Below are 21343 nucleotides of genomic sequence, written 5' to 3'. Positions count from 1 at the left end.
CCATTAAGTGTATATTTCCTGCCCTGATTTGCCTTTCCAAAATGCAATTTTTTCTAAATTTGTCTAATTTCACATTTATCTAAATTAAACTTCATTGGCCCATCTAATCAAGATTCTGTTGTAATCTGAGGTAACCTTCTTCACTGTCCACTACACCTCCAATTTTGGTGTCATCTGTAAGCTTACTAACTATACCTCTTATGTTCATGTCCCAATCATTTATATAAATGACGAAAAGCATCAGATCCAGCACCATCCTTGTGGCACACCACTGGTCACAAGCCTCCAGTCTGAAAAGCAACCCTCCAACACCAGCCTCTGTCTTCTACCTTTGAGCCAGTTCTGTATTCAAATGGCTAGCTCTTCCTGTATGAAGATTCAGGAGAGCTGAGGATACAATGAAGGTTCGAAATGGTTGAAGCCAGCTTTCAGACCAGAGGTCTGATGAAAGCCCAGCAAGATGCATTCTAGTTACTGTGATTTTCTGTGAAATTAGTGGAAACAGTGCAGAAAGACAGAACTAGGAAGGTCAGTGTAAGTTGTATTGCATGTCAAGAAAGTGGGGCTGGTTGCCTATTTCCTAATAATTCTATCCCATCAACTTTCATAATATTAAAAACCTCCCTCAGGTCACACCTCCATTTTCACTTTTAAATAGAAAATAGCCCCAACATACACAGTTTTGTTTTGATGTATATAATTTCTCAGTTTTGATTCACTTTGGTAATTTCATTTATGCCCTTGTCCAGTACTGATTATATCTATCTATTATATAGAAATCAGAACAGTGCACAGTATGCCAAGTGCAGATTAACAAATGCTCCAGACGTTTAAGTTAAATTTTCTGCTTTTCCATTCTGTCTCTCTAGACATGAATGCCAGTGCTTTGCTATTATTGTGGCCTTACTAACCTTCATTGCTGCTTTTAGTAATTTATATATCTGTACTTCAGATATATAACCTCCTGATTATTTCTAACAAAATGTACCTCTCATGTTAATATGTTGCATATTGACCTTTATTGTCAATGTACTTTCTGCAAGTTTGTTATTGTCTTCCGATATTTTTCAGCAGTTTTCCATTGTATTTTTTGTACCTCCCAATTTAGAGTTGTCAACAAGTTTTGAGTTTTCTAGAATTATGATAGAGATGAATTAGACATTCATACCTTCGTCAAGATTGCCTAAAGATCTTGGCTTTCCCAAGGATTCAGCATGAGTTCCTGAAACAGACAGGCCAGTACAGTCCCAGGTTTGCAACTGTCTCAGGTTAGATGGAAGAAAGTTGGCCATTGATTGCAATTCAGTGATTTCTGCTAGAAATGAACTTGGACAATGATGATCTTCCTAATGAAATAATTTGATCAATGCTAACACATCAATGGGGCAGCATGGCCAAGATTTCTTAATGCTCATTACCGGCAGCAATTACTCCCCAATCTCTCTAAGAGTAAAAAGGACAGAAAACAGGTAGCAAAATAAAGCAAGAATGAAGTCAGGTATGTAAAGTACTATAGGTGACTAAAAGTGCAGCCATTTTATATTCTGCTGTCACTGAGGAGCTATCTTTGTGATGTGTGGCATTCTTGGTGTATGGAAGTATGTTTCAACATTTATTAGAAATGTATCTTCCTAATTGTTCATTTATGTCCTTAACCTTGACAGCAACTCGTTATCCCAATGGAACCTATTGTCCACCCTTCCTGTTTGAGTGCAAGAACCATGTTTGTGTGCAACCATACTGGAAGTGCGATGGTGACAATGATTGTGGAGATGGATCTGATGAAGAGCTCCACCATTGCTGTAAGCCATTTCAGTGAGCTTTGTGAAACTTAATAAAAATGAAATTATCTTTCATTAGAAGTGATAGCATCTTTTTGTAAATCGAACATTTAAGAGTATACAAGTTCCTTTGACTTTCCCTTGACATATTTGAATGATATATAATTCAAGATAGTTGGTCTCATTTCAATTAAATGGTACTAACATCTCTCTCACTGTGAGGCTGTGAAATACATTTCCATAGGTTCACTCAGAATCTGTGGACAATGAACTCACTGTCTGGGTACTAAGAACTGAACTGCCAGTTTCACTTATGAGCTGAAAATGTGTTGCTGGAAAAGCGCAGCAGGTCAGGCAGCATCCAAGGAGCAGGAGAATCGACGTTTCGGGCATGAGTCCTTCTTCAGGAAAGAAGGGCTCTTGCCCGAATCGTCGATTCTCCTGCTCCTTGGATGCTGCCTAACCTGCTGCACTTTTCCAGCAACACATTTTCAGCTCTGATCTCCAGCATCTGCAGTCCTCACTTTCTCCTCCAGTTTCACTTATGAGACTACATGTGAGATAGTGTGAGAATTTGAATGTTTCTCATCAGTGTAGCATAGTGCATTTCTGGGCACTGTAATAAATTGTTGACCATTATTTAAGAAGTTAGGGGTTATTGTTGCATTTGAAAATAATTATGGTCTGTGGAGTTTCAGCAAAGGAAAGCAGAGTCCACCAATTCTCCATGTTATCTCACCAATATGATTAGGTGTATCCTATAAATATTCAAATATTGAACTGAAGAGCAAAGTAATGAGCTTTACCAGGATAATAACCAGGATGGGACAGCGTACAGTGACAAGGATTTAATAAATTAAAATACATCAGAGAAGTAAGGTGTAAATTTTTTTCTGCATTAAGTACATTCTCTGTTCCACATTCTTCTTTGGGTTCAACTGAGTGCCTCATGGAAGTACAGTGTGAAGAAGAGTTGAGAAGTGAGCACCACTGACCCATACTTTCCAGAAGATCATCTTCCCAACTTCATTACAAAGCCAGTGTTTTGCTATTTACCCTTTTATAGATATTTATTTTGTGCAGAATCATGGAATCATACAAAATTACAGCTCAGAAGACCATTCCCTCCATCATGCCTGTGCTGGTTCTTTGACACACCAATCCTTGCTCTTCATCAGCAGCTAATTTGGGTGGCACGGTGGCACAGTGGTTAGCACTACTGCCTCACAGCGCCGGAGACCCGGGTTCAATTCCCGTCTCAGGCGACTGACTGTGTGGAGTTTGCACGTTCTCCCCGTGTCTGCGTGGGTTTCCTCCAGGTGCTCCGGTTTCCTCCCACAGTCCAAAGATGTGCAGGTCAGGTGAATTGGCCATGTTAAATTGCCCGTAGTGTTAGGTAAGGGGTATGGGTGGGTTGCGCTTCGGCGGGTCGGTGTGGACTTGTTGGGCCGAAGGGCCTGTTTCCACACTGTAATGTAATCTAATCTAATCTAATAAGTATGGGGCCATAGAAGTGCGCAATGCAGATTAGAATAAGACTTACAATATCAATAAATACATGAGATTTCAAACATAGTAACATAGAAAATAGGAGCAGGAACCTTCGAGCCTGTTCCACCATTCATTATGATCATGACTGATCATCCAACTCAGTAGCCTGTTCTTACTTTTCTCCCATATCCTTTGATCCCATTAGCCCTAAGTGCTAGATCAAACTTTTTTTTGAAACCATACAATGTTTTGACCTCTATGGTAGTGAATTCCACAGGCTCACCAGACTCGCTAAGGTTACCAAGTGCCGGGAATACTAGCAATTTGTTATTTTCACCAAATATCAAAGCTTTTAAACAATTGTTCTTTTCTAGTGGACATCCCGTGTGACTCTCCTTTCCGTTTTCGTTGTGATAATAATCGCTGTGTGTACGTACATGAATTGTGCAACCATGTAAATGATTGTGGAGATGGAAGTGATGAAAAAGAAGAAAACTGTAAGTTTGTGTTCACAGTTATTCATCTCTGCTTTGGCTGATAAAAAGCAATAACTTTATGTATGCACATACACAACAATGGCATTTCATGGAAATTTTATTTCACAATTAGGTAAACCAGCTACACCTCATCCTTGCACAACTGAGGAATATAAATGTGGGAATGGAAACTGCATTCCTGTCCAACATGTTTGTGATAATTATGCTCACTGTGCTGATCAATCTGATGAATTGGGATGCAGTAAGTATGCAGATACATACTTGGATGCTCATATATAGGGTGTAATGCACAGCAAAAAAGGGAAGAAGGTGATGATACTGGAATAACTGCAACTGCTTATATGATGCTAATGACAGTAAAGTTTAAAAGCTGCACAGAATATTAACTTGTAGGTGAAAAGTACAATGATGAATGGCAGACCTTTTAGATAAAATACTAACTGAATCAATCAATTGACTATCTAATTAGCAAATATCAGTAAATTGAATTAATGGTCCAGATTTTCCATTGGTTAGACAGTCATTATTCCAGAATATATGGAAGTTGTATTTAGGGTCTCTGCAGAATTGTCATTAAAGCAGTCTCTGAAGGAATTGCCCCAGAAATTGAATTTCTATTGGACAACTCCTCTACACCTCAGACCTTCCAAGAAAGTCAATTTAAATTAGACCCAACCTGACACCATCATGTCTGGTACATCTTTCCTCTCCCCAGAAACCCAACACAAACCCATCCCCATGCACCTGGCCCAAATATCCTCAACCCTGCTAGACATGATTTCCCACAAACTTCCTGGTCTGATTTAAATACTGCATCACTTACCTTATCATCTTGCAGTCTGGCACCGTAATGATTAGGCAGCCACCCCCTTCTCCTTAGCATCCTACCCAAGTGCAGCTCCTTCCCAACAATTCACTACTTACCTGGCAACCTATCTCCCTATACATCTGGCACCTTACACACAATCCCAGCATCCTAATATCCCACTTGCCTTATATACTGACATTTTGACAGCAGCTATCAACATGGTTGTTTGAACCTTTACATTTTAGAATGCATTCGCTAACTGTGGTGAAATGGGGATGCGGTTTTCCTTCCCCATATAATTCTACTCTATGAAAGAACTGTCAAAATGGAAGTACAGCTCTAATCTCTGAGGGAGCCTGAACAGAATATCCTTTCAGAAATTCAGAGTTCCCTCCTTTATAAAATAAAGAAGGGTCAGAGTGGTAAACTGTATGAAAACACCACTCCCAGAAATTCTGGCCCTGTATCTTCTTATGTCAGATAATTCTGATTAACAATTCAAGATCAATTTGCAGTTTTGTAGTGATTCTAACTTTGAAATCTATTGAAATTGTCAGACGTAAAGAGTAGCAATGATAAATTTGGCATTGGTCTTCAGAGTACACAGCAGTATAAATTTGGTAGCAATGTGAAAGAAAATTTATAATATACATATGTAGAATACTGTACAACAGTATAATATGTGACACAGTATCAGTCAACCAGATACCCACAAACTCTAAAATAAACAGGAAATCCTGACTGTTGTTGATGTATTAAATGATTATGGTCTAATATATTTGGGGCATAGCTAGAAATTGACGGGTGCTAGATTTAAGACAGATGTTAGAGGCAGTTCTTTACTCAGAGGAAGGTAAGGAAGTGGAATGCCCTGCCTGCCAATGTAGTTAACCCAGCCACATAAGGGGTATTTAAACAGTCCTTGGACAAGCATATGGATGGTGATGGGATAGTGTAAGGTGATGGGCTTAGATTAATTCACAAGTCGGCACAACGTCGAGGGCTGAAGAGCCTGTTCTGTGCTGTATTGTTCTATATATTTATTTTTGCCTCTTAATAGACTCCATGAAAATGACTTATGAACTGTACAGTTGAGACTATTAGTTTTAAAAAAAAATCAGTGGTGATAATATGTGACTTGCAAGAATGCTGTTTCAAAAACAACTTTGGGCTTTTAAATTTTTGGATGTGCGAAATATTAGATTTAAAGCACGTAGCCATTTACAACAGTAGAGTTGATTCACAGTGGCTTCAGCTTTGTATTTTTCCCAATCCTTACATGATCTTTACACAGCAAACTCTAAGCCAGTCAAAATGTTAATTTTAATGTGAGATCTTAAATTTATGTACAATATTCTAGAAGTACTTTCAGTTCTTTTACAACAACTTTGGGTTGATTAAAAGCAGTTTTGCCTATCAATTAACAGCAGAGTATAACTCAAGAATGAGAAGTTATCTGATTTCCTGGTGTACTTAGGCAAAACCAAAATAATTAATTGTACCCACACACTTTTACTGCACCCCATGCAAAGCTACAAGTGATTTTACACTTATGGTAGGCAGCCAATTTCTTAGGCCTATTTATAAACTTCAGTAAAATCTGATGAATATTCTGAGTATGTGTGTTCCTGCGTCTACTCTTAAATTTTTTTTTTTTAACAAAAGTGGCTAAACAACAAAGATAAGAATGTGCAAATTAGTACATGATCACAAGACTTTCTGTAGCTGTGCTTAGTGCTAAAATGTAACTTCATTATAGTTTCAGCCAAGTTTCTTGGTATAGCTGCAGCTTTGGTTGCAATGATGGCTTACTATAGCACTGCAGAACCTAGTAGACCTATTTGTACTATAATTCCTCTTTCATCCAAATAAGAATTAGCAGAATGTTCTCAGTTAAGGGTGTTGGGTAAAATGAAACTCTCCCATTGAGCTCTTGAGTATAACAGATGAGATTCAGTGCAAGATTGCGAGTAGACTCAAGGGTCCAGAATTTTAATTATTAATTATATCTTGCATGTTCTTTCCAATAAAGTTCATATATCTTTTGTCACAGGTTGACATGTTGAAGTAAGTTTTAACAAGAAATATCTAATTTTCCCACTATTAAAATACCTTGCTCTTTCCGTAGATCATGATACCACACGATCTTGTGCAGAAAACCTCTGTGAGCACAATTGTACAGATCTGAACAATGGTGGTTTTATCTGCTATTGTAGGCCTGGGTACCAAGTAAAGGAGGATGATACAAATGCTTGTGAAGGTAAATCTCTAATCTGAGCTTTATATATTGTAACTGCTTATTGGTAACTTTTTGAAGCCACTAGCTGATTTTAAAAAATGAACTGCTAGAAAAATTGATCTTTGAAAGCAAACAAAGAAATGGTTCCTCTGTTCAAATTGTGTTTTTTCTAGTGAAATATTGTTAATTGTTGAAATGTACACCGGCAGGGGGACGTCAGAAAGCTTCATTCAGAGTCTCTTTTTGAGCACATATCCGAAGTCCTGACTTTTCTAACTTCAGGATGTAGCAACAACAACTTGAATTTAAGTAAATGCAGAAAAACAAAATTGCTCAAAGAAGTGAAATTAGTTTGAAAATTGGCATTGAGCTGAACAATGAGCTCTTGACTGGAGTGGCTAAAGGTTTGGTTACAGCAATTGATTTTAAAGAGTGTCTTTCAGGAGTAGGGGAACAGGCAGCTAGATGGAGAGTTTAGGAAAGTACAGAACATTAGGACATGGTATTAAAAGATATGGCTAGAAAAGTTGGGGCATGTACATGTGTCTGAAGTTGGAGGATACAGGAGTGTTTTAGAATGTTCAACGGTTATGCAGATAAAGACAGTTGATGCCATGTAAGGTTTTGAATCCAAGGGTTAGGATGCTGAGTTTGAGATGGTGGAGAACTCGGAACAAATATATTACAGTGCTAATAAGTGAGTCAGATGTTATTTGGGAAAACAAATAACTTTTACACCATTAATTGCTACAAGATCAGGTTTGAGGCCGTGAGTTCTGCAGCAAATAACTCATGTCCTGATTTCACAAAATTTGTTGACCATGTACAAGACACAAGTCAAAAGTGTGATGAAATACTGTCCACTTACCTGGATGAACGCAGCTCCAAAAAAACTCACGAAGCTCGATACTCTCGAGGTCAAAGCACATTTGATTGGCACGCCATCCACCACCTTAAACATTTGCTGTTTGCACCAACTATACATATAGACACAACAGTGTGTATCAATGCCCTGCAGCAACTCACCAAGGTACCTTCAATAATACTTTTCAAACCTGCAACTCCTAAAGATGAGAGGAACAAGGGCAGAAGATGCATTGGGACCCCATCATCCTGATAAGAAACTCCTCAAGCCACATTCCTTTCTGACTCTGAACGATAGGTCCTTTTTACTGTCAGTGAGTCAAGATCCTGCAACTCCCTTCCGATCAATACTGGATGAACCTGCATCACTTGAGCTGCAGCAGTTCAAAAGGATGAATCAACACTACCTGCTGACATTGCAATTGAACATCGATTGTGATTGAACTAGAGATGCCACATGTTATGCAAGAATGAAAAAGATATCTGTATCAGAGTCTTTGCTGAAATATTATTAGCTGATATTAGTGATGGAAAGGAAGTTGGGTTGGAAAATTAGTTCATAATAAAATAGGATAGTTAGATTGCAAACAACTCGGTTCAACTTGAGGTGATAGGCAGCAGAAGAAACTGATAACAGAAAAATGCAGACTGTGGTAGTGGCCCTTCCCACTGCTATTCAAAAAGTTCTACCTGCCAGGCAACCAAGTGATGATAGAGGCAGTAAGGTGGTGCTGAAACAGACTTGGCTGTTAGCAGCATTCATTTGGAATCCAGTCCCATGGACTGGATGTTATGGGGCAACCTGTTTCCCAACCCATCAAATAAAACACTGACTGGGGACTAATCCCCAGAACAAAGCCAGCTGTCCTTTTAGTCACTTTATCCTCAGAGAGGCTTGATATGCCGAAGGTCAGATGTCAGCCCATTTAGGAATGACAGCCTGTCTCAGGGGTTTTTTGGCCAAACCAGTTAGCCAACAGCTCTGTAGACCAATGGTGCCAAGTCTGAGCAGGGAGCATTGCTAGGATCACAGCTGGTTCCTGAGGAAAGGGAAGTTATAGATACAAATGGGAGATAAGTCTAAGGTGTTTGTGGACCTGGTTGGCATGCCTCAAAGAATGTTGTCAGGGAAATTGGGGATACGAGCATGAATATGAGGCCAGGGATCATGGCATCCAGTGGGCATAGAAGACTGACAAAGAATGCCTTCTCCTCCTCTTTTCCTCCATATCAGCTTGCCTGATATAAGTTGTCACATTTATCTGGGTAGGTTACTCTTTGGAGGGTCGGTGTGGACTTGTTGGGCCGAAGGGTCTGTTTCCACACTGTAGGGATTCTGTGATTCTGTGATTTATAATAGCAGTGGGCACCACATTACACAATTACATGGTCATCATTTGGACACCATATATGCCAAAGATCAGGTGTCTCCACTGCTGCCTGTAAAATAATGGATAGGTTGGGGAGGCAGGCTGGGAAATGGAGAAAATGCCAGGTGCTGGATCTTATAAGTGACCCCACCACCGCCAATTTCAAACATATTGGTAAAGAAACTTTGAAATCCAAATCCATGTCCATGGCTGATATTATAGCAGCTTTAAAATGTGCAGCCTGTAAAAGATAACTTAGGAGTGAAATTTCAGTGTATGATCTATTGAAGCATTATTAACCAGTGAAAATCTTTAAGGTTGTGACATCTTGGCATAGATCAAGTAGCAAATGTGCAATATTGGCACAGGGTAATATTTTGAGTTATGATATTGTTGGCTAATCTTACCTTGTTAGCGTCTTTACAATTTCCTAAATTTGTCATGGTCTTTCACTATGTTTGACTGCCACCTTCTCCCAGACCTGGTGAACTGCTGTCCCATTAGAAAGGTATCGTGGTTGGCCAAGCTAGGCAACTGCCTCAGCCACATCATACATCAGCAAATCTAGTTCACCAGGCAATGTAACAAGAGTTTGGAGATTTGACCTCTTTGGTGGCCCAGACTGCTTTAAGCAACATAATATTCTCATCTGTAATTGTTTGTAATATTCTTTATTCACTTTCCCTCTTTTTCCCCATGTCTTCTCATTCCCCTTCCATGCCCCTGACTCCACCAAATCCAGCCACGACTACCTACTAGGTGTCCATATTCTGAAATATAGGAGCTGCCCCAGTTGTGACCCCTTGCACATTCCCCATTTTCTTTGCAACATCTTTGAAAAATGTGCATTTTAACTTTCTCAGTCGTAAGTTCTACATTTCCATTCATAAATCTCTTCACTGCTTTACTTCTCTCTTTCCATTAAGACACTCCTTAAAACCTATCATTTTGACCAAATATTTGATCAACTTTCCTAAGAGCTGTGTGATATGTTGTTAGTGTCTCATATGATGAACCCTAGGGATATATTGCTGCAGTAAAAGTGAGATTTACATTAACAAGCTGTTCCTGTGTTGAGTCACATGTCAACTATTGGACACAAGTTTAAATCTGCTACTCCTGACAAGGTACGGATGTGATTTTAGAGAACTAATATCATTTTTATTGGAAAAGAGGAAGGAGTCTTGAACCAGTTGTAAAATAAGGCTCAAGAATGAAGGTGTAGAGCATAGAACATTACAGCACAGTACAGGCCCTTCGGCCCTCGATGTTGCGCCAACCCGTCATACCAATCTGAAGCCCATCTAACCTACACTATTCCATGTACGTCCATAGTGTAAGTTGTACATCTTATCATTTAGTGTTTAATTTCACAGTTTGTTTGAAATTGAATCTTTGCATCAAACGCTTTCTTACTACATTTTTCTCATTGTTCAGATATCAATGAGTGCGAGATCTTTGGCACCTGTCCTCACAATTGCAAAAATAGCAAGGGAAGCTATGAGTGTTTCTGTGCTGAGGGATTTCGATCTATTGTGGAGGAGCATGGCACTCAGTGCATGGCAACTGGTAATTGCATTGCATTGTTTATTTATTCTTTTTATGTACTCAGCCAACATAAGGTCAAATAAAGAACAATTACAACATTCATCTGATCTGCCTCACATAGACATGTATTGAATGTCATGAATTTGCTGTGTCTGTGATGTAGACACAAAGTCGGTGTACCAGACATTTAAAGCTATTAGAATTACTTAATAGTGACACGATGACCCATTAATGCTTGCCAATCAAGTCTTCTGCACCAAAAAAATGACTGATCTTATTCCTTTATATTGTTCAGGGAATTTTTAAAATATTAATTTTAATAGTTTTATTTTTTTCTATTTTGTTTTCTCTCTCAATCTTCTCTTAATAATCCTTGCTTTATATTTCTTTCTGTATCCAATTTGTAACTGAATTCACTGCTTTAATTCACCATCCAATTCGTTCATTCAGCTATTTCTCTTCCCATCTTTAATCTTATTGGTTAAAAATATGCTTACCAAAAATATTACTAAAAATATGCACAATTAGATTCCTACAGTTCCACACACAAGCTTGGCCTTATCAGCAACCTTGTAAAATGTCTTTGACTTATTTGTTAAATAGGACATATCAAAGACATCCTGCAGGATAATGGCTACTCTGATGAATCAGTTCTTGCCATATGCTATGATAACTCATGCAGGGGCTTACTGTCGACAAATTCGGTTCTGAAAAGTGCCCATGCTATCTCAGATTGGAAGGTATTTCAAGTGTTTGAATATTTGCCTTGCTCCTACGCATTAGCAACCAGAATGGTATTCATCCCTAACTGGATGCTGCTGTCAATCCACAACTACTTTTTGTCCATTACAGAAATGTGTTATGTGATGTATGAATTTCAGTACCTGCGTGATGCTGGATACATAGGCCATATGTCCCCAGGGACTGGCAGGTTATATCTAACAACATATTTCTTTGAGTGTTTGCAACAGGTAAGGTACTGACCACACCCAATGAGCCTATTCTTGCAAACTCAAACCACAGTGGCAAATATTTAAAGTAATTCCAAAATTAGACAATGTTTGTTAAATAAACCGAATTCTGTGAAGATTTACATTGAGAATGACATTTGCATTGTTAGTTGGGCAGCATATGGAGTAAGTGTGGTTCACTTCTACTTATCACAACCTGTGCATATTAAGACATAGCATCTGTTCTTTGTGGACAGAGAGAACTTGAATGCATACTGCATCTCTTTCAACTCAAGAAAATAGTTGAGCACCATTCTCTGGTTCATTTCTCAGGACTGCACCAAAGACAAATTGCCTGGTTTAAAATTGAAAGAAAGCATGGTATTTAACCGTCAGTCATCATCTAACTGTGCATTTTCCAAGGTAACTCCTCTACCAATCAGAATCCACTTGCCAACCGATTAGCACTCTCTTTTCAAACAGCATACAAGTTGTTTTTCATTTACATTGACATTTCTTGCAAATTCTCCTCGAGTGCATGGCAAAAAGCATCAATAAAACGTGTCTTTTTTCATCATACTCAAGTTCTGTATGATTAAATGTTGATGAGGTGACAGGAAGGGTTGAAGGAGTTTTAGGTTTGTGGAACAACCAAGAGATGAGAATTTTCTTTAGGTATCTTGTATAAATAGGACGAAAATAAAGTGTGCTTAAAATTATATTGAAATCTGCAAACTCTTTGCATGCTTCATTTTAGTGAAAATATTATGTGAATACCAGTGAATCCATTTCCTGTCCACCAGATAGGCTGAACTCCACACAAGAAACCTGTGGCACAGGATTGGACTTAATAGCGCTCATTGTTTGGGCGCTGTAGAGGTCATTTGTGGTCTAAAATTATGTCTGCTGCATACACATATACATCTGCCCAAAGTCATGCTGGACCTGATTTTGTTGGTGCTGTTTTATTTCTTCATACTTGTATGGATATGGGCAAGGCCAGTATCCCTTATCCACTCCCATGCCGTTGAACTGTACGTCTATTGGAGGGCATTTCAGAGAGTAGTTAAGAGTCAACCATATTGCTGTGGGTCTAGAGTCATATGAAGACCAGACCTGGATTGCAGATTTGCTTCTCTAAAGGCATTAATGAATCTGATGGGATCTTATGAAAATCAACAGTGTCATCATTATAATTGAATTCAAGTTTCACCAACACTAATGGTGACATTTGAAGCCATGTCCCCACAGCATTTGCCTGGGGGTCTGGATTACTAAATCAATAACAATACCACTGCCACCACCACCACCACCTTCGTGCAGCTAATGCCTGCTGAATATAATACAGATCATGATGTCAACCAGCTTGCAACACTGAAATTGCTCCCCAAGTCTTCTCATGCTTCCCATATCCCCTCTTACACCCAAAGTCCCCTTTTGCGAGCATATTACCTTTTCTACTCCTTATACCCTTGTGCTCCCCTCACGACCCTTTATGTCCTATAATGCTCCATCATGTTCCCTCAATCTCCCCATATTCTCTCATGTTCCTAATGCTTCTTCATACTTTCCATGTGTCCACCATTGCCCTCCATAGACATTCACCCAGTATCCATTATGGGCCATCCTGAAGATACCTTTGAATGATCGGTAAAAGAAATGTAACCAACTAATTGAGCTGTCAGCCAAACACATTTCATAGTGAAAAAGGTTTCTTACTTATGAAGCCATTCAAAAAATTAAAATTCACTCAACTGTCCGTAGGGTCATAGGGAATGTACAGCACGGAAAAAGATCCTTTGGTCCAACTCATCCATAATGACCAGATATCTGAAATAAATCTAGTCCCATTGGCCAACATTTGGCCCATTTCCCTCTAAATTCTTCCTCTTTATATATCCGAACAGATGACTTTTAAATGCTGTAATTGTATCAGCGTCCACCAGTTCCTCTGGCAGCTCATTCCATATATGCATCGCCTTCTAAGTGAAAAAGTTGCACCTTAGTTCCCTTTTAAATCTTTCCCTTCTCACTTTAAACCTATGTCCTCTAGTTTTGAACTTCTCTATCCTAGGGAAATGACCTTATCTATTCACCCTATCCATGCCCCTCAAGATTTCATAATCCTCTATCAGGTCACTCCTCAGCCTCCAACGCTCCAGGGCAAATAGCCCCAGCCTATTCAGCCTCACCCTATAGCTCAAATCCTCCAACCCTGGCAACATCCTTGTAAATCTTTTCTGAATCCTTTCAAGTTTCACAACGTCCTTCCTAGAGGACGGAGACCAGAATTGCATGCAATATTCCAAAAGTAGCCTAACCAATGTCCTGTACAGCTGCAACATGACCTCCCAACTCCTATACTAAATACACTGACCAATAAAGGAAAGCATATCAAATGTCATCTTCACTAGCCTAACTACCTATGACTCCTATTTCAAGGAAAAATGAAACTAACTCCAAGGTCTCTTTGTTTAGCAACACTCCCCAGGACCTTACCATTAATTGTATACGTCCTTCCCTGATTTGCCTTTCCAAAATGCAGCACCTCGCATTTGTCTAAATTCAATTCAATCTCCTATTAAAAAAATATTCATTTACTTGCCACACAAAGATAGATAATCATTTAATAATCTCTTAAACCATCAAACAAAATGTGAAAAGATTACCTCCTCTAAATAAATGGTTCTGAAGATTTTGAAACTTGGGCAAGCATTCAAACTGAGCTTAGGAGTCAAAACACGGTTTGGGTCATCTAAACACAGGAGTCCATTTGAACTTGAATATAAACAGTGCTTTGTTTTAATTCTAGCCAGATATCCTGTCAGTCATTTGAATATAGTACTGACTTTTGCATCAAAGCGTTTAACATTTATTTGTAAGAATTTCCCTGACTCCTTAATAGAACTCCTGGTGATCATAAACTGCACAACAAAGCAGTTTTAACTTAGGGCTTCCAAACCCATAACAGCCCAGGAAACAAGTGGGGTGGAAGGAATAGGAAATTCAAATTCCCAATAGAAATCTCAGTGGCATCCTTGTCCTCCAAAGAAGTGCATGAAGGGTCTTGATCCAAGACCCTTAACTCGCAAAAAGAAAATAGCATGGACGAAGGAACGAAGAAAGAATTCATGTTTACAGTAAAGATCAACATTTTAGATTTCCTACCTTGATCAGGAAATGAAAATCCAACCCTGGTATTGACTTACAAGTGTGCATTTCAAAGATTGCTGCTTGTTCTTCTTTGTTTTATTTTGATTTGTTTTAATTTGCTGGCATTTAGATTTGTGCTAGTTGCTGTTAATAGGTTACTTCCCCTCCGCTCCCTTTACTGGTATCAGTCAGGCTGAATGCCTTCTGTGGAAGAGAAAAGCATATGGAAAAATGGCAGACAGGTTAACCTTCTTGAAAAGGGATTTCTTGTCTTAACAATGAACATTGCGTACACCCATATCAAATGACAAAATGCTGTTGAAAGGCTTACCATGATGAATACATGATGCAAGTACTAATCATTTATCCTGTTGAATTTTAGGGAATCCTCCTATCTTACTTTTGCCAGATAGTGTACGCATTCGGCGATACAGCATGTCATCTGAAAAATACACAGATTATATTCAGAATGAAGAAGACATCAAAGCTATTGATTATATCTGGGATACAGAAGATCCAGATCTCAGTATGTAAATGATGTGAAAATTGAGTTTAAGTATCATAGAGAAACCAGTTAAATGTGGTTACATTCTGTAAAGATTAATAATGTGCATAAACTATCTTGATTAGTAATTTGTTAAAAATCACACAACACCAGGTTATAGTCCAAGAGGTTTAATTGGAAGCACAATGGTGTGCTTCCAATTAAACCTGTTGGACTATAACCTGGTGTTGTGTGATTTTAACTTTGTACACCCCAGTCCAACACCGGCACCTCCAAATCTTGATTTAGTTTCTCATTAGGAATCCTCTTGTCTGTACATATTAGATTATTTATTATGTCCAGACTTAATTTTAGAAGAATGCAATGACCAGTTTTGCTCTCTTCTTCATTGCAAATTTCTCTCCACTGCATTCTCTAACTGGAAAGGCAAGCTGATGGGTGAGACAGTTGAGTTTCTCCACAGTCACTGTTGGGACCACACCTTGCAGTAACATTAGAATCAGTCTTTCCTTCTTCTGCATTACTTCCCAAATGCAGTGCAGAGCTCTATAAAGAGCTTCAATTACAACCAACATTCCCTAATTTTTTTTTGTTGTAAACAGCCTGTTCTTTTAAGTGTGCAAGCATTGAAAATTATGTGCATGATCATGCTGCTCAGAGCAACCTTTGTTTACAGCTTGTTCCAACTGAAAAACATTCATATAAAACAAAATGAGAAGACCTTGGGTGGCAAGGTGACTCAGTGGTTAGCACTGCTGCCTCACAGCACCAGGGACCTGGTTTGATGCTGCCCTTGATGACTGTCTGTGTGGAATTTGCACTTCCTCCCTGTGTCTATGTGTGTGTATGTTTTCCGGGTGCTCTGGTTTCCTCCCACCATCCAAAGATGTGTGGGTTAAATAGATTGGTCATGCTAAATTGTCCATTGTGACCATGGATGTGGATGTGAGGTGAATTAGCCATTGGATTTGCAGAGATAGCGTAGGGGTCTGCTGTTCGGAGGGTTGATGTGGGCTTGATGGGCCAAATGGCCAGCTTCCACACTGCAGGGATTCTCAGAGATGTGGCTAACAAGTTGATCTGCAACTAAGAGATGCTAGCCATCTAACTGAAATGAGTCAAAGACGTGAATAAAGTCAGGTGCTTGAAGGCTCTTGCTGCAACCATTTTACCAACATTTAATTTGGTGTTGGATAAGGCACATCCCAAAGGCATGTGAGGGCATCATTAATGGATGAGAATCAAGGTCCCATCAATCCCAATGTGATTCTATCAGTGGTAAGTATTGGCATGAACAGAAGGAGCTGAGGTCAATTGTTCATTTTGTTATGGTGTCTTTAGAAACCTTAGTCTCCCTGATCAAGCTTTCCTCCTGACCATGATCTACTATAGACCTCTCTGACCACCTATTTTTACACTGAGGACCAATTCTGCGTGGACCCAAATTTATGCAGAATCCTGCTCCTATTCTTTAGTGTGGTAATAATCTTCAGGTTTAGTTGGGAATATTTCTGTCAAAATGCAAAGGAAACTCAGGAGATAAAGTGACCCCAATCTTTTGCTAGCATTGTAATGGGGAAATCTTGAGGCCAAACCCCAGCAAGCCTTGCTTGTGTCCTGAGTTAATTCAGGGCTAAAAGCTTTCAAAATCTCAAGGTACGTATTGAAATGAGAATTTAAGAGAATGCAAGCAGTTCTTTATATTGATATAAATTGATATTTCACTTTATCATTGAACGGTTTTTAGAAAAAGCACAATAGTTAAAGTTGCCTTTTAAAATTAAAGCTGGTGCTCTGATTTTCTGATTTTTTTTTCTTCTAATATGGCAGCACAAATGAGAAAGGGGTTCTTGTGTTTATCTAGTGTTAAAATAGTCACACGATGAGCTTCATGAAACATTACTTCCTGTGGGTGATGTCTGGCCACAGAGGCCAGCCATAAGGATAGGCTGTGGAGACTCGGTCAATAAGTATATTCAAAGATGAGACAGACATATTTTTAATCAATAAGGAAATTGAGGGTTATGGGAAAAAGTCAGGAAAGTGGAATTGAGGATTATCAGATTAGTCAAAATCACAGTGAATGGCAGAACAGGTTTACTGGTCTAAGTAGCCAACTTCTACTCCTAACGATCTTATTTTTCCACTTACCTTCACAAAATATTGAGCGTACTAAACATTATATACAGTTCAGCATGAAAACTATGTCACTTAATTAATCCTAGAATATCCAAGACATAATAAAATGTAACCATAGCCTTTTCCTTTCTGCAGGTGTTGTGTACTGGACTGTCCTGGGACGTGGCGCAGAATTTGGTGCTATAAAGCGAGCCTTTCTCACTACTTTTGATGACAATGGAAACAATCCTATTACAACAGTGGACTTAAATCTTAAATATGTAGTGACTCCTGATGGCATTGCTGTGGACTGGGTTGGAAAGTAAGAAACAAAAATACGAAACAACACCTAGGATATTTGAAATTCAGTTTCAGTAATAAGAATTGTTTGAGAAATTGACTTATTCGTGATCATTTGACCTCTGAGTCCATTCGCAGTTTCTACTGAAGTCCTCAATCAAGATTGTGAAACATATAACTTACACCAACACTTTTTATTCTCAAACCTTTCCCCATATTCCAAACCTGGCGCGCATTCAGGGCCATTCAGGAGCTCATTTCCACCTATCTATGGAACTTATTTCCTCTGTTCCCCCCTCAGCATTTCTGATGTACTGCAGTGTACTCAAACTTCCTGATCTCATGTTTCTATTGAAGTACTGGCTGGTGTTTGTGCCATAGCAATGTGGACTTTGTAGTCACTCAGGTCAAAATAACTTAGCTGCCTTCTTAAAAACACCGTGGGTGTACCTGCACCACATGGACAGAAGTGATTCAGGAAAGAATTCTGCCACACCATCTTCTCAAGGGCACTTAGGGATGGGCAGCAAGTAGTCCAAGAAGCTTTAAGCAAAATGGAGTTGCCCACTAGTACCCAAGATGTTACACCATGGGGATCCATGTTCTAACCAAGTTTCTGAATTACGTGTGGGCCCTGGTTAAGGTGCTGTTTCCTATGATGCAAACATATAAAATAGGAGCAGAAGTAGACAATTCAGACCATGGAGCTTTCTTTGCCATTCAATAAGATCACAACTGATCTGATTATGTTTGAATTCCATATTCCCATCTGTCCCTAATATCTCTTCATTCCCCACCGAACAAAAATCTATCCACCTTGACATTGAATTTATTCAATGAATCCCGCTTTCACTGTCTTCCAAGGCAGAGAGTTCCAAAGTTACACAGTCCATCACAGAAAAGAAGTTTCTCTCATTTCTGTTCTGAAAGCGTGACTCCAAATTTTAAAACAGTGGCCCTAGTTCTGGACTTGTTCACAGAGAAAACAATCATTCCAAGTCCACTTAGTTAAAATGATTTAGGATCTTAGCTATTTCAATCAAGCCACCTCCACTCTTCTAAACCCCAATGGAAACAAACCTAGCCTGTTCAACCTGTCTTCATAAGACAATGTAATCATTCCAGATATCACTCCAGTAAAACCCCTCTGAATGTCCTCCAGTGCCCTTATATTCCTTAAATAAGGAGAGCAAAATTGCATACGGTATTCAGGATGTGCTCTCACTAATGCCCCACATAACTGAAGCATAACTTTTTTTTGTCCAATTCCTCTTGCAATAAAGGATAGTTTTCCATTAGCCTTCTTGGTTACTTGCTGTACCTGCATACTAACTTTGCACCAGAGCACCTAAATCCCCAGGCACTTCATATTTCTACTTTTCATTTTACATTTAAATAATACTCTACTTTTTCATTCTTCCTGTCAAAATGAAGATTTTCATTCACAATGCTCTTATCTGCCAGAGTTTTGCCCATTCACTCAACCTGTCTATCTGTAACTTCCATATTTACTTCACAGTTTTCATATCTAACATTTTGGCATTGTCTGTGATGTGCATTTATTCTTTTCATCCAAGTTATTCATGTCAATTGTTAAAATAAGAACTGAGGCCCTTACAGGCCCTTACAGGACTCCACTCATCACATCCTGGTCATCAGGCAAAGCTTTCTTTTTATGCAGTCTCTTTTTTTCTTCTTTCTATGCTAGTATTTTGCACCTACACTAATAGACTACATTTTCCAGAATAATCTTAGATGTGCCACCTTGTCAAATACCTTCCAGAAGTTCAAATTTGGTGTTTCTACAGGCTCCTTTTTATCTACAGTATATGTTACTCTTTCAAAGAATACCAATAATTTGATTAAACATAAATTCCCTTTGATAAAACCATGCTGACTGTTCCTGATTACCTTGAATCTTTGTAAGTAACTGGTCTATAGTTTCCATTTTCGCTCTCCCTTCTTCCTCGGATAGAAGGGTCATAATTGCTACTTTCCAGTTTGAGGGTAACTTTCCTGAATCTAGGGAATTTTGGGAAAATAACATAAATGTATCTACTTTAACGCCCTAGAATGAGGTCCAGTAAGACTCAAAGACTTGTCAGTTGCAGTTCCATCATTTTCTTCACCACACTTGCCTCATCATTGTAATTTTGTTAGTTCCTCTTAACCTTCCACCTTCTGATTTATAGTTATTATGTTTGTAGCTGTTGGAGTGGTGTTTTTGTATTCTCTTTATCGAAAACAGAAGTAATATATTTGTCCATTTCACCTGTAATTTCCTTATTATCTCCTATTAACTCCCTATTCTCATTCTCTGGAGGATCACATTTTGTTTCCCTTTTTAAATACCTGTAGAAACTTGTGCTGTCCATTTTACATTTCTAGCTAGCTTCTCGTGCTCTAAATGGTGCCTGAGGTGGATGGATTTTGCTCCTCACAACCTACAAAGGTAAAGTTAGAAGGATTTGCAGGCAGAGTGTTGGCTATTACAAGAAAATGCACATTTGGAGACCAGATGGACCTTGTAAATAGAGAGAAGGTTGAGGATCAGGATTAGGAACAGCTATATAAATATAAAACAGCTGGAAAAATGACACGTACTCACATGCAAATAAAATGCCTCTTGCTCTGCCTGAGGAGTCAGCCAGTTCTCTTGCTATTGCCAGCAGCCTGAAGAAAAGTGATCTCATGAGTTGTATTTCCTTCGTGGCCTAGTCCTGATGATGTATTATGTGTGAACACTTCTAGAATGAAAGTGTTGGTTCAGGATCATGGATAAGAAAATCAAACAGCAGTTGAGAATGGTGTACTGTAAGATATCATAGATTGTCAAAGGAACTAATAGATCTCACAAATCCTGTAATAAGTGTGGGGAGATTGAATTGAATTTATTATCACGTGTACTGAGGCACAGTGAAAAGCTTTGTCTTGCAAACAATATAGGCAGATCACAGAGTTAAATAGCATAGATAAGTAAATAATAGGTAAACAGTGGCAAAAACCAAAACACAGGTACAGGCGAATGCTAAGAGTTTGAGAGTCCATTCAGTTTTCTAACAACAGTAGGGTAGAAACTATTTCCAAACCAGCTGGTGTGTGTCGATATTTGTACAATTGTGATATCATTGGTAATTCGAGGCCCAGGCTAATGTTATGAGGTTTAAATCCGACCATGGCACCTGGTGAAAATGAAGTAAATCGACAGATTTTTCTAAAACTCTGGAATTGAAATTAATATCCATACAAGTGACTACAAAACTATGATTTTTGTAAGAATCAATCCAACATACTAAGATCTTATAGCAAAGGAAATTTGATGTCCTGACCTGGTCTGCTCATTGTGTGATTCCAAACTGATCTTGTGTTCGATAGAGTTTCAAGGAATAGAGTTTCAAGTATAGAGGCAGTAGGAGTACGCTTAAGAAGGAAATCAGGAGGGCAAGAAGGGGACATGAGATAGCTTTGGCAATTAGAATTAAGGAGAATCCAAAGGGTTTTTACAAATATATTAAGGACAAAAGGGTAACTAGGGAGAGAATAGGGCCCCTCAGAGATCAGCAAGGTGGCATTTGTATGGAGCCACAGAAAATGGGGGAGATACTAAATGAATATTTTGCATCAGTATTTACTGTGGAAAAGGATATGGAAGATATAGACTGTAGGGAAATAGATGGTGACATCTTGCAAAATGACCAGATTACAGAGGAGGAAGTGCT

The 21343-nt window shown here is 38.8% G+C and overlaps 1 protein-coding gene across 2 annotated transcripts in view; it reads left to right on the top strand.

Moving 5' to 3' along the window:
• lrp2a (low density lipoprotein receptor-related protein 2a) overlaps positions 1-21343 on the top strand; it is a 333042-nt gene that overhangs the window by 251469 nt on the left and 60230 nt on the right. For both annotated transcript variants that reach the window (XM_043693942.1, XM_043693941.1), the window contains 7 exons: positions 1665-1802; positions 3647-3769; positions 3882-4010; positions 6706-6837; positions 10488-10619; positions 15084-15227; positions 17481-17646. In XM_043693942.1, coding sequence (XP_043549877.1) covers positions 1665-1802; positions 3647-3769; positions 3882-4010; positions 6706-6837; positions 10488-10619; positions 15084-15227; positions 17481-17646 — 964 coding nt within the window. The remainder of the gene's footprint in view (positions 1-1664; positions 1803-3646; positions 3770-3881; positions 4011-6705; positions 6838-10487; positions 10620-15083; positions 15228-17480; positions 17647-21343) is intronic.

Source organism: Chiloscyllium plagiosum, chromosome 7 (assembly GCF_004010195.1).
Source record: "Chiloscyllium plagiosum isolate BGI_BamShark_2017 chromosome 7, ASM401019v2, whole genome shotgun sequence".
Classification (NCBI taxonomy): domain Eukaryota; kingdom Metazoa; phylum Chordata; class Chondrichthyes; order Orectolobiformes; family Hemiscylliidae; genus Chiloscyllium; species Chiloscyllium plagiosum.
The sequence above is the reverse complement of the archived record's forward strand: the minus strand, read 5'-3'. Positions and strand labels throughout refer to the sequence as shown.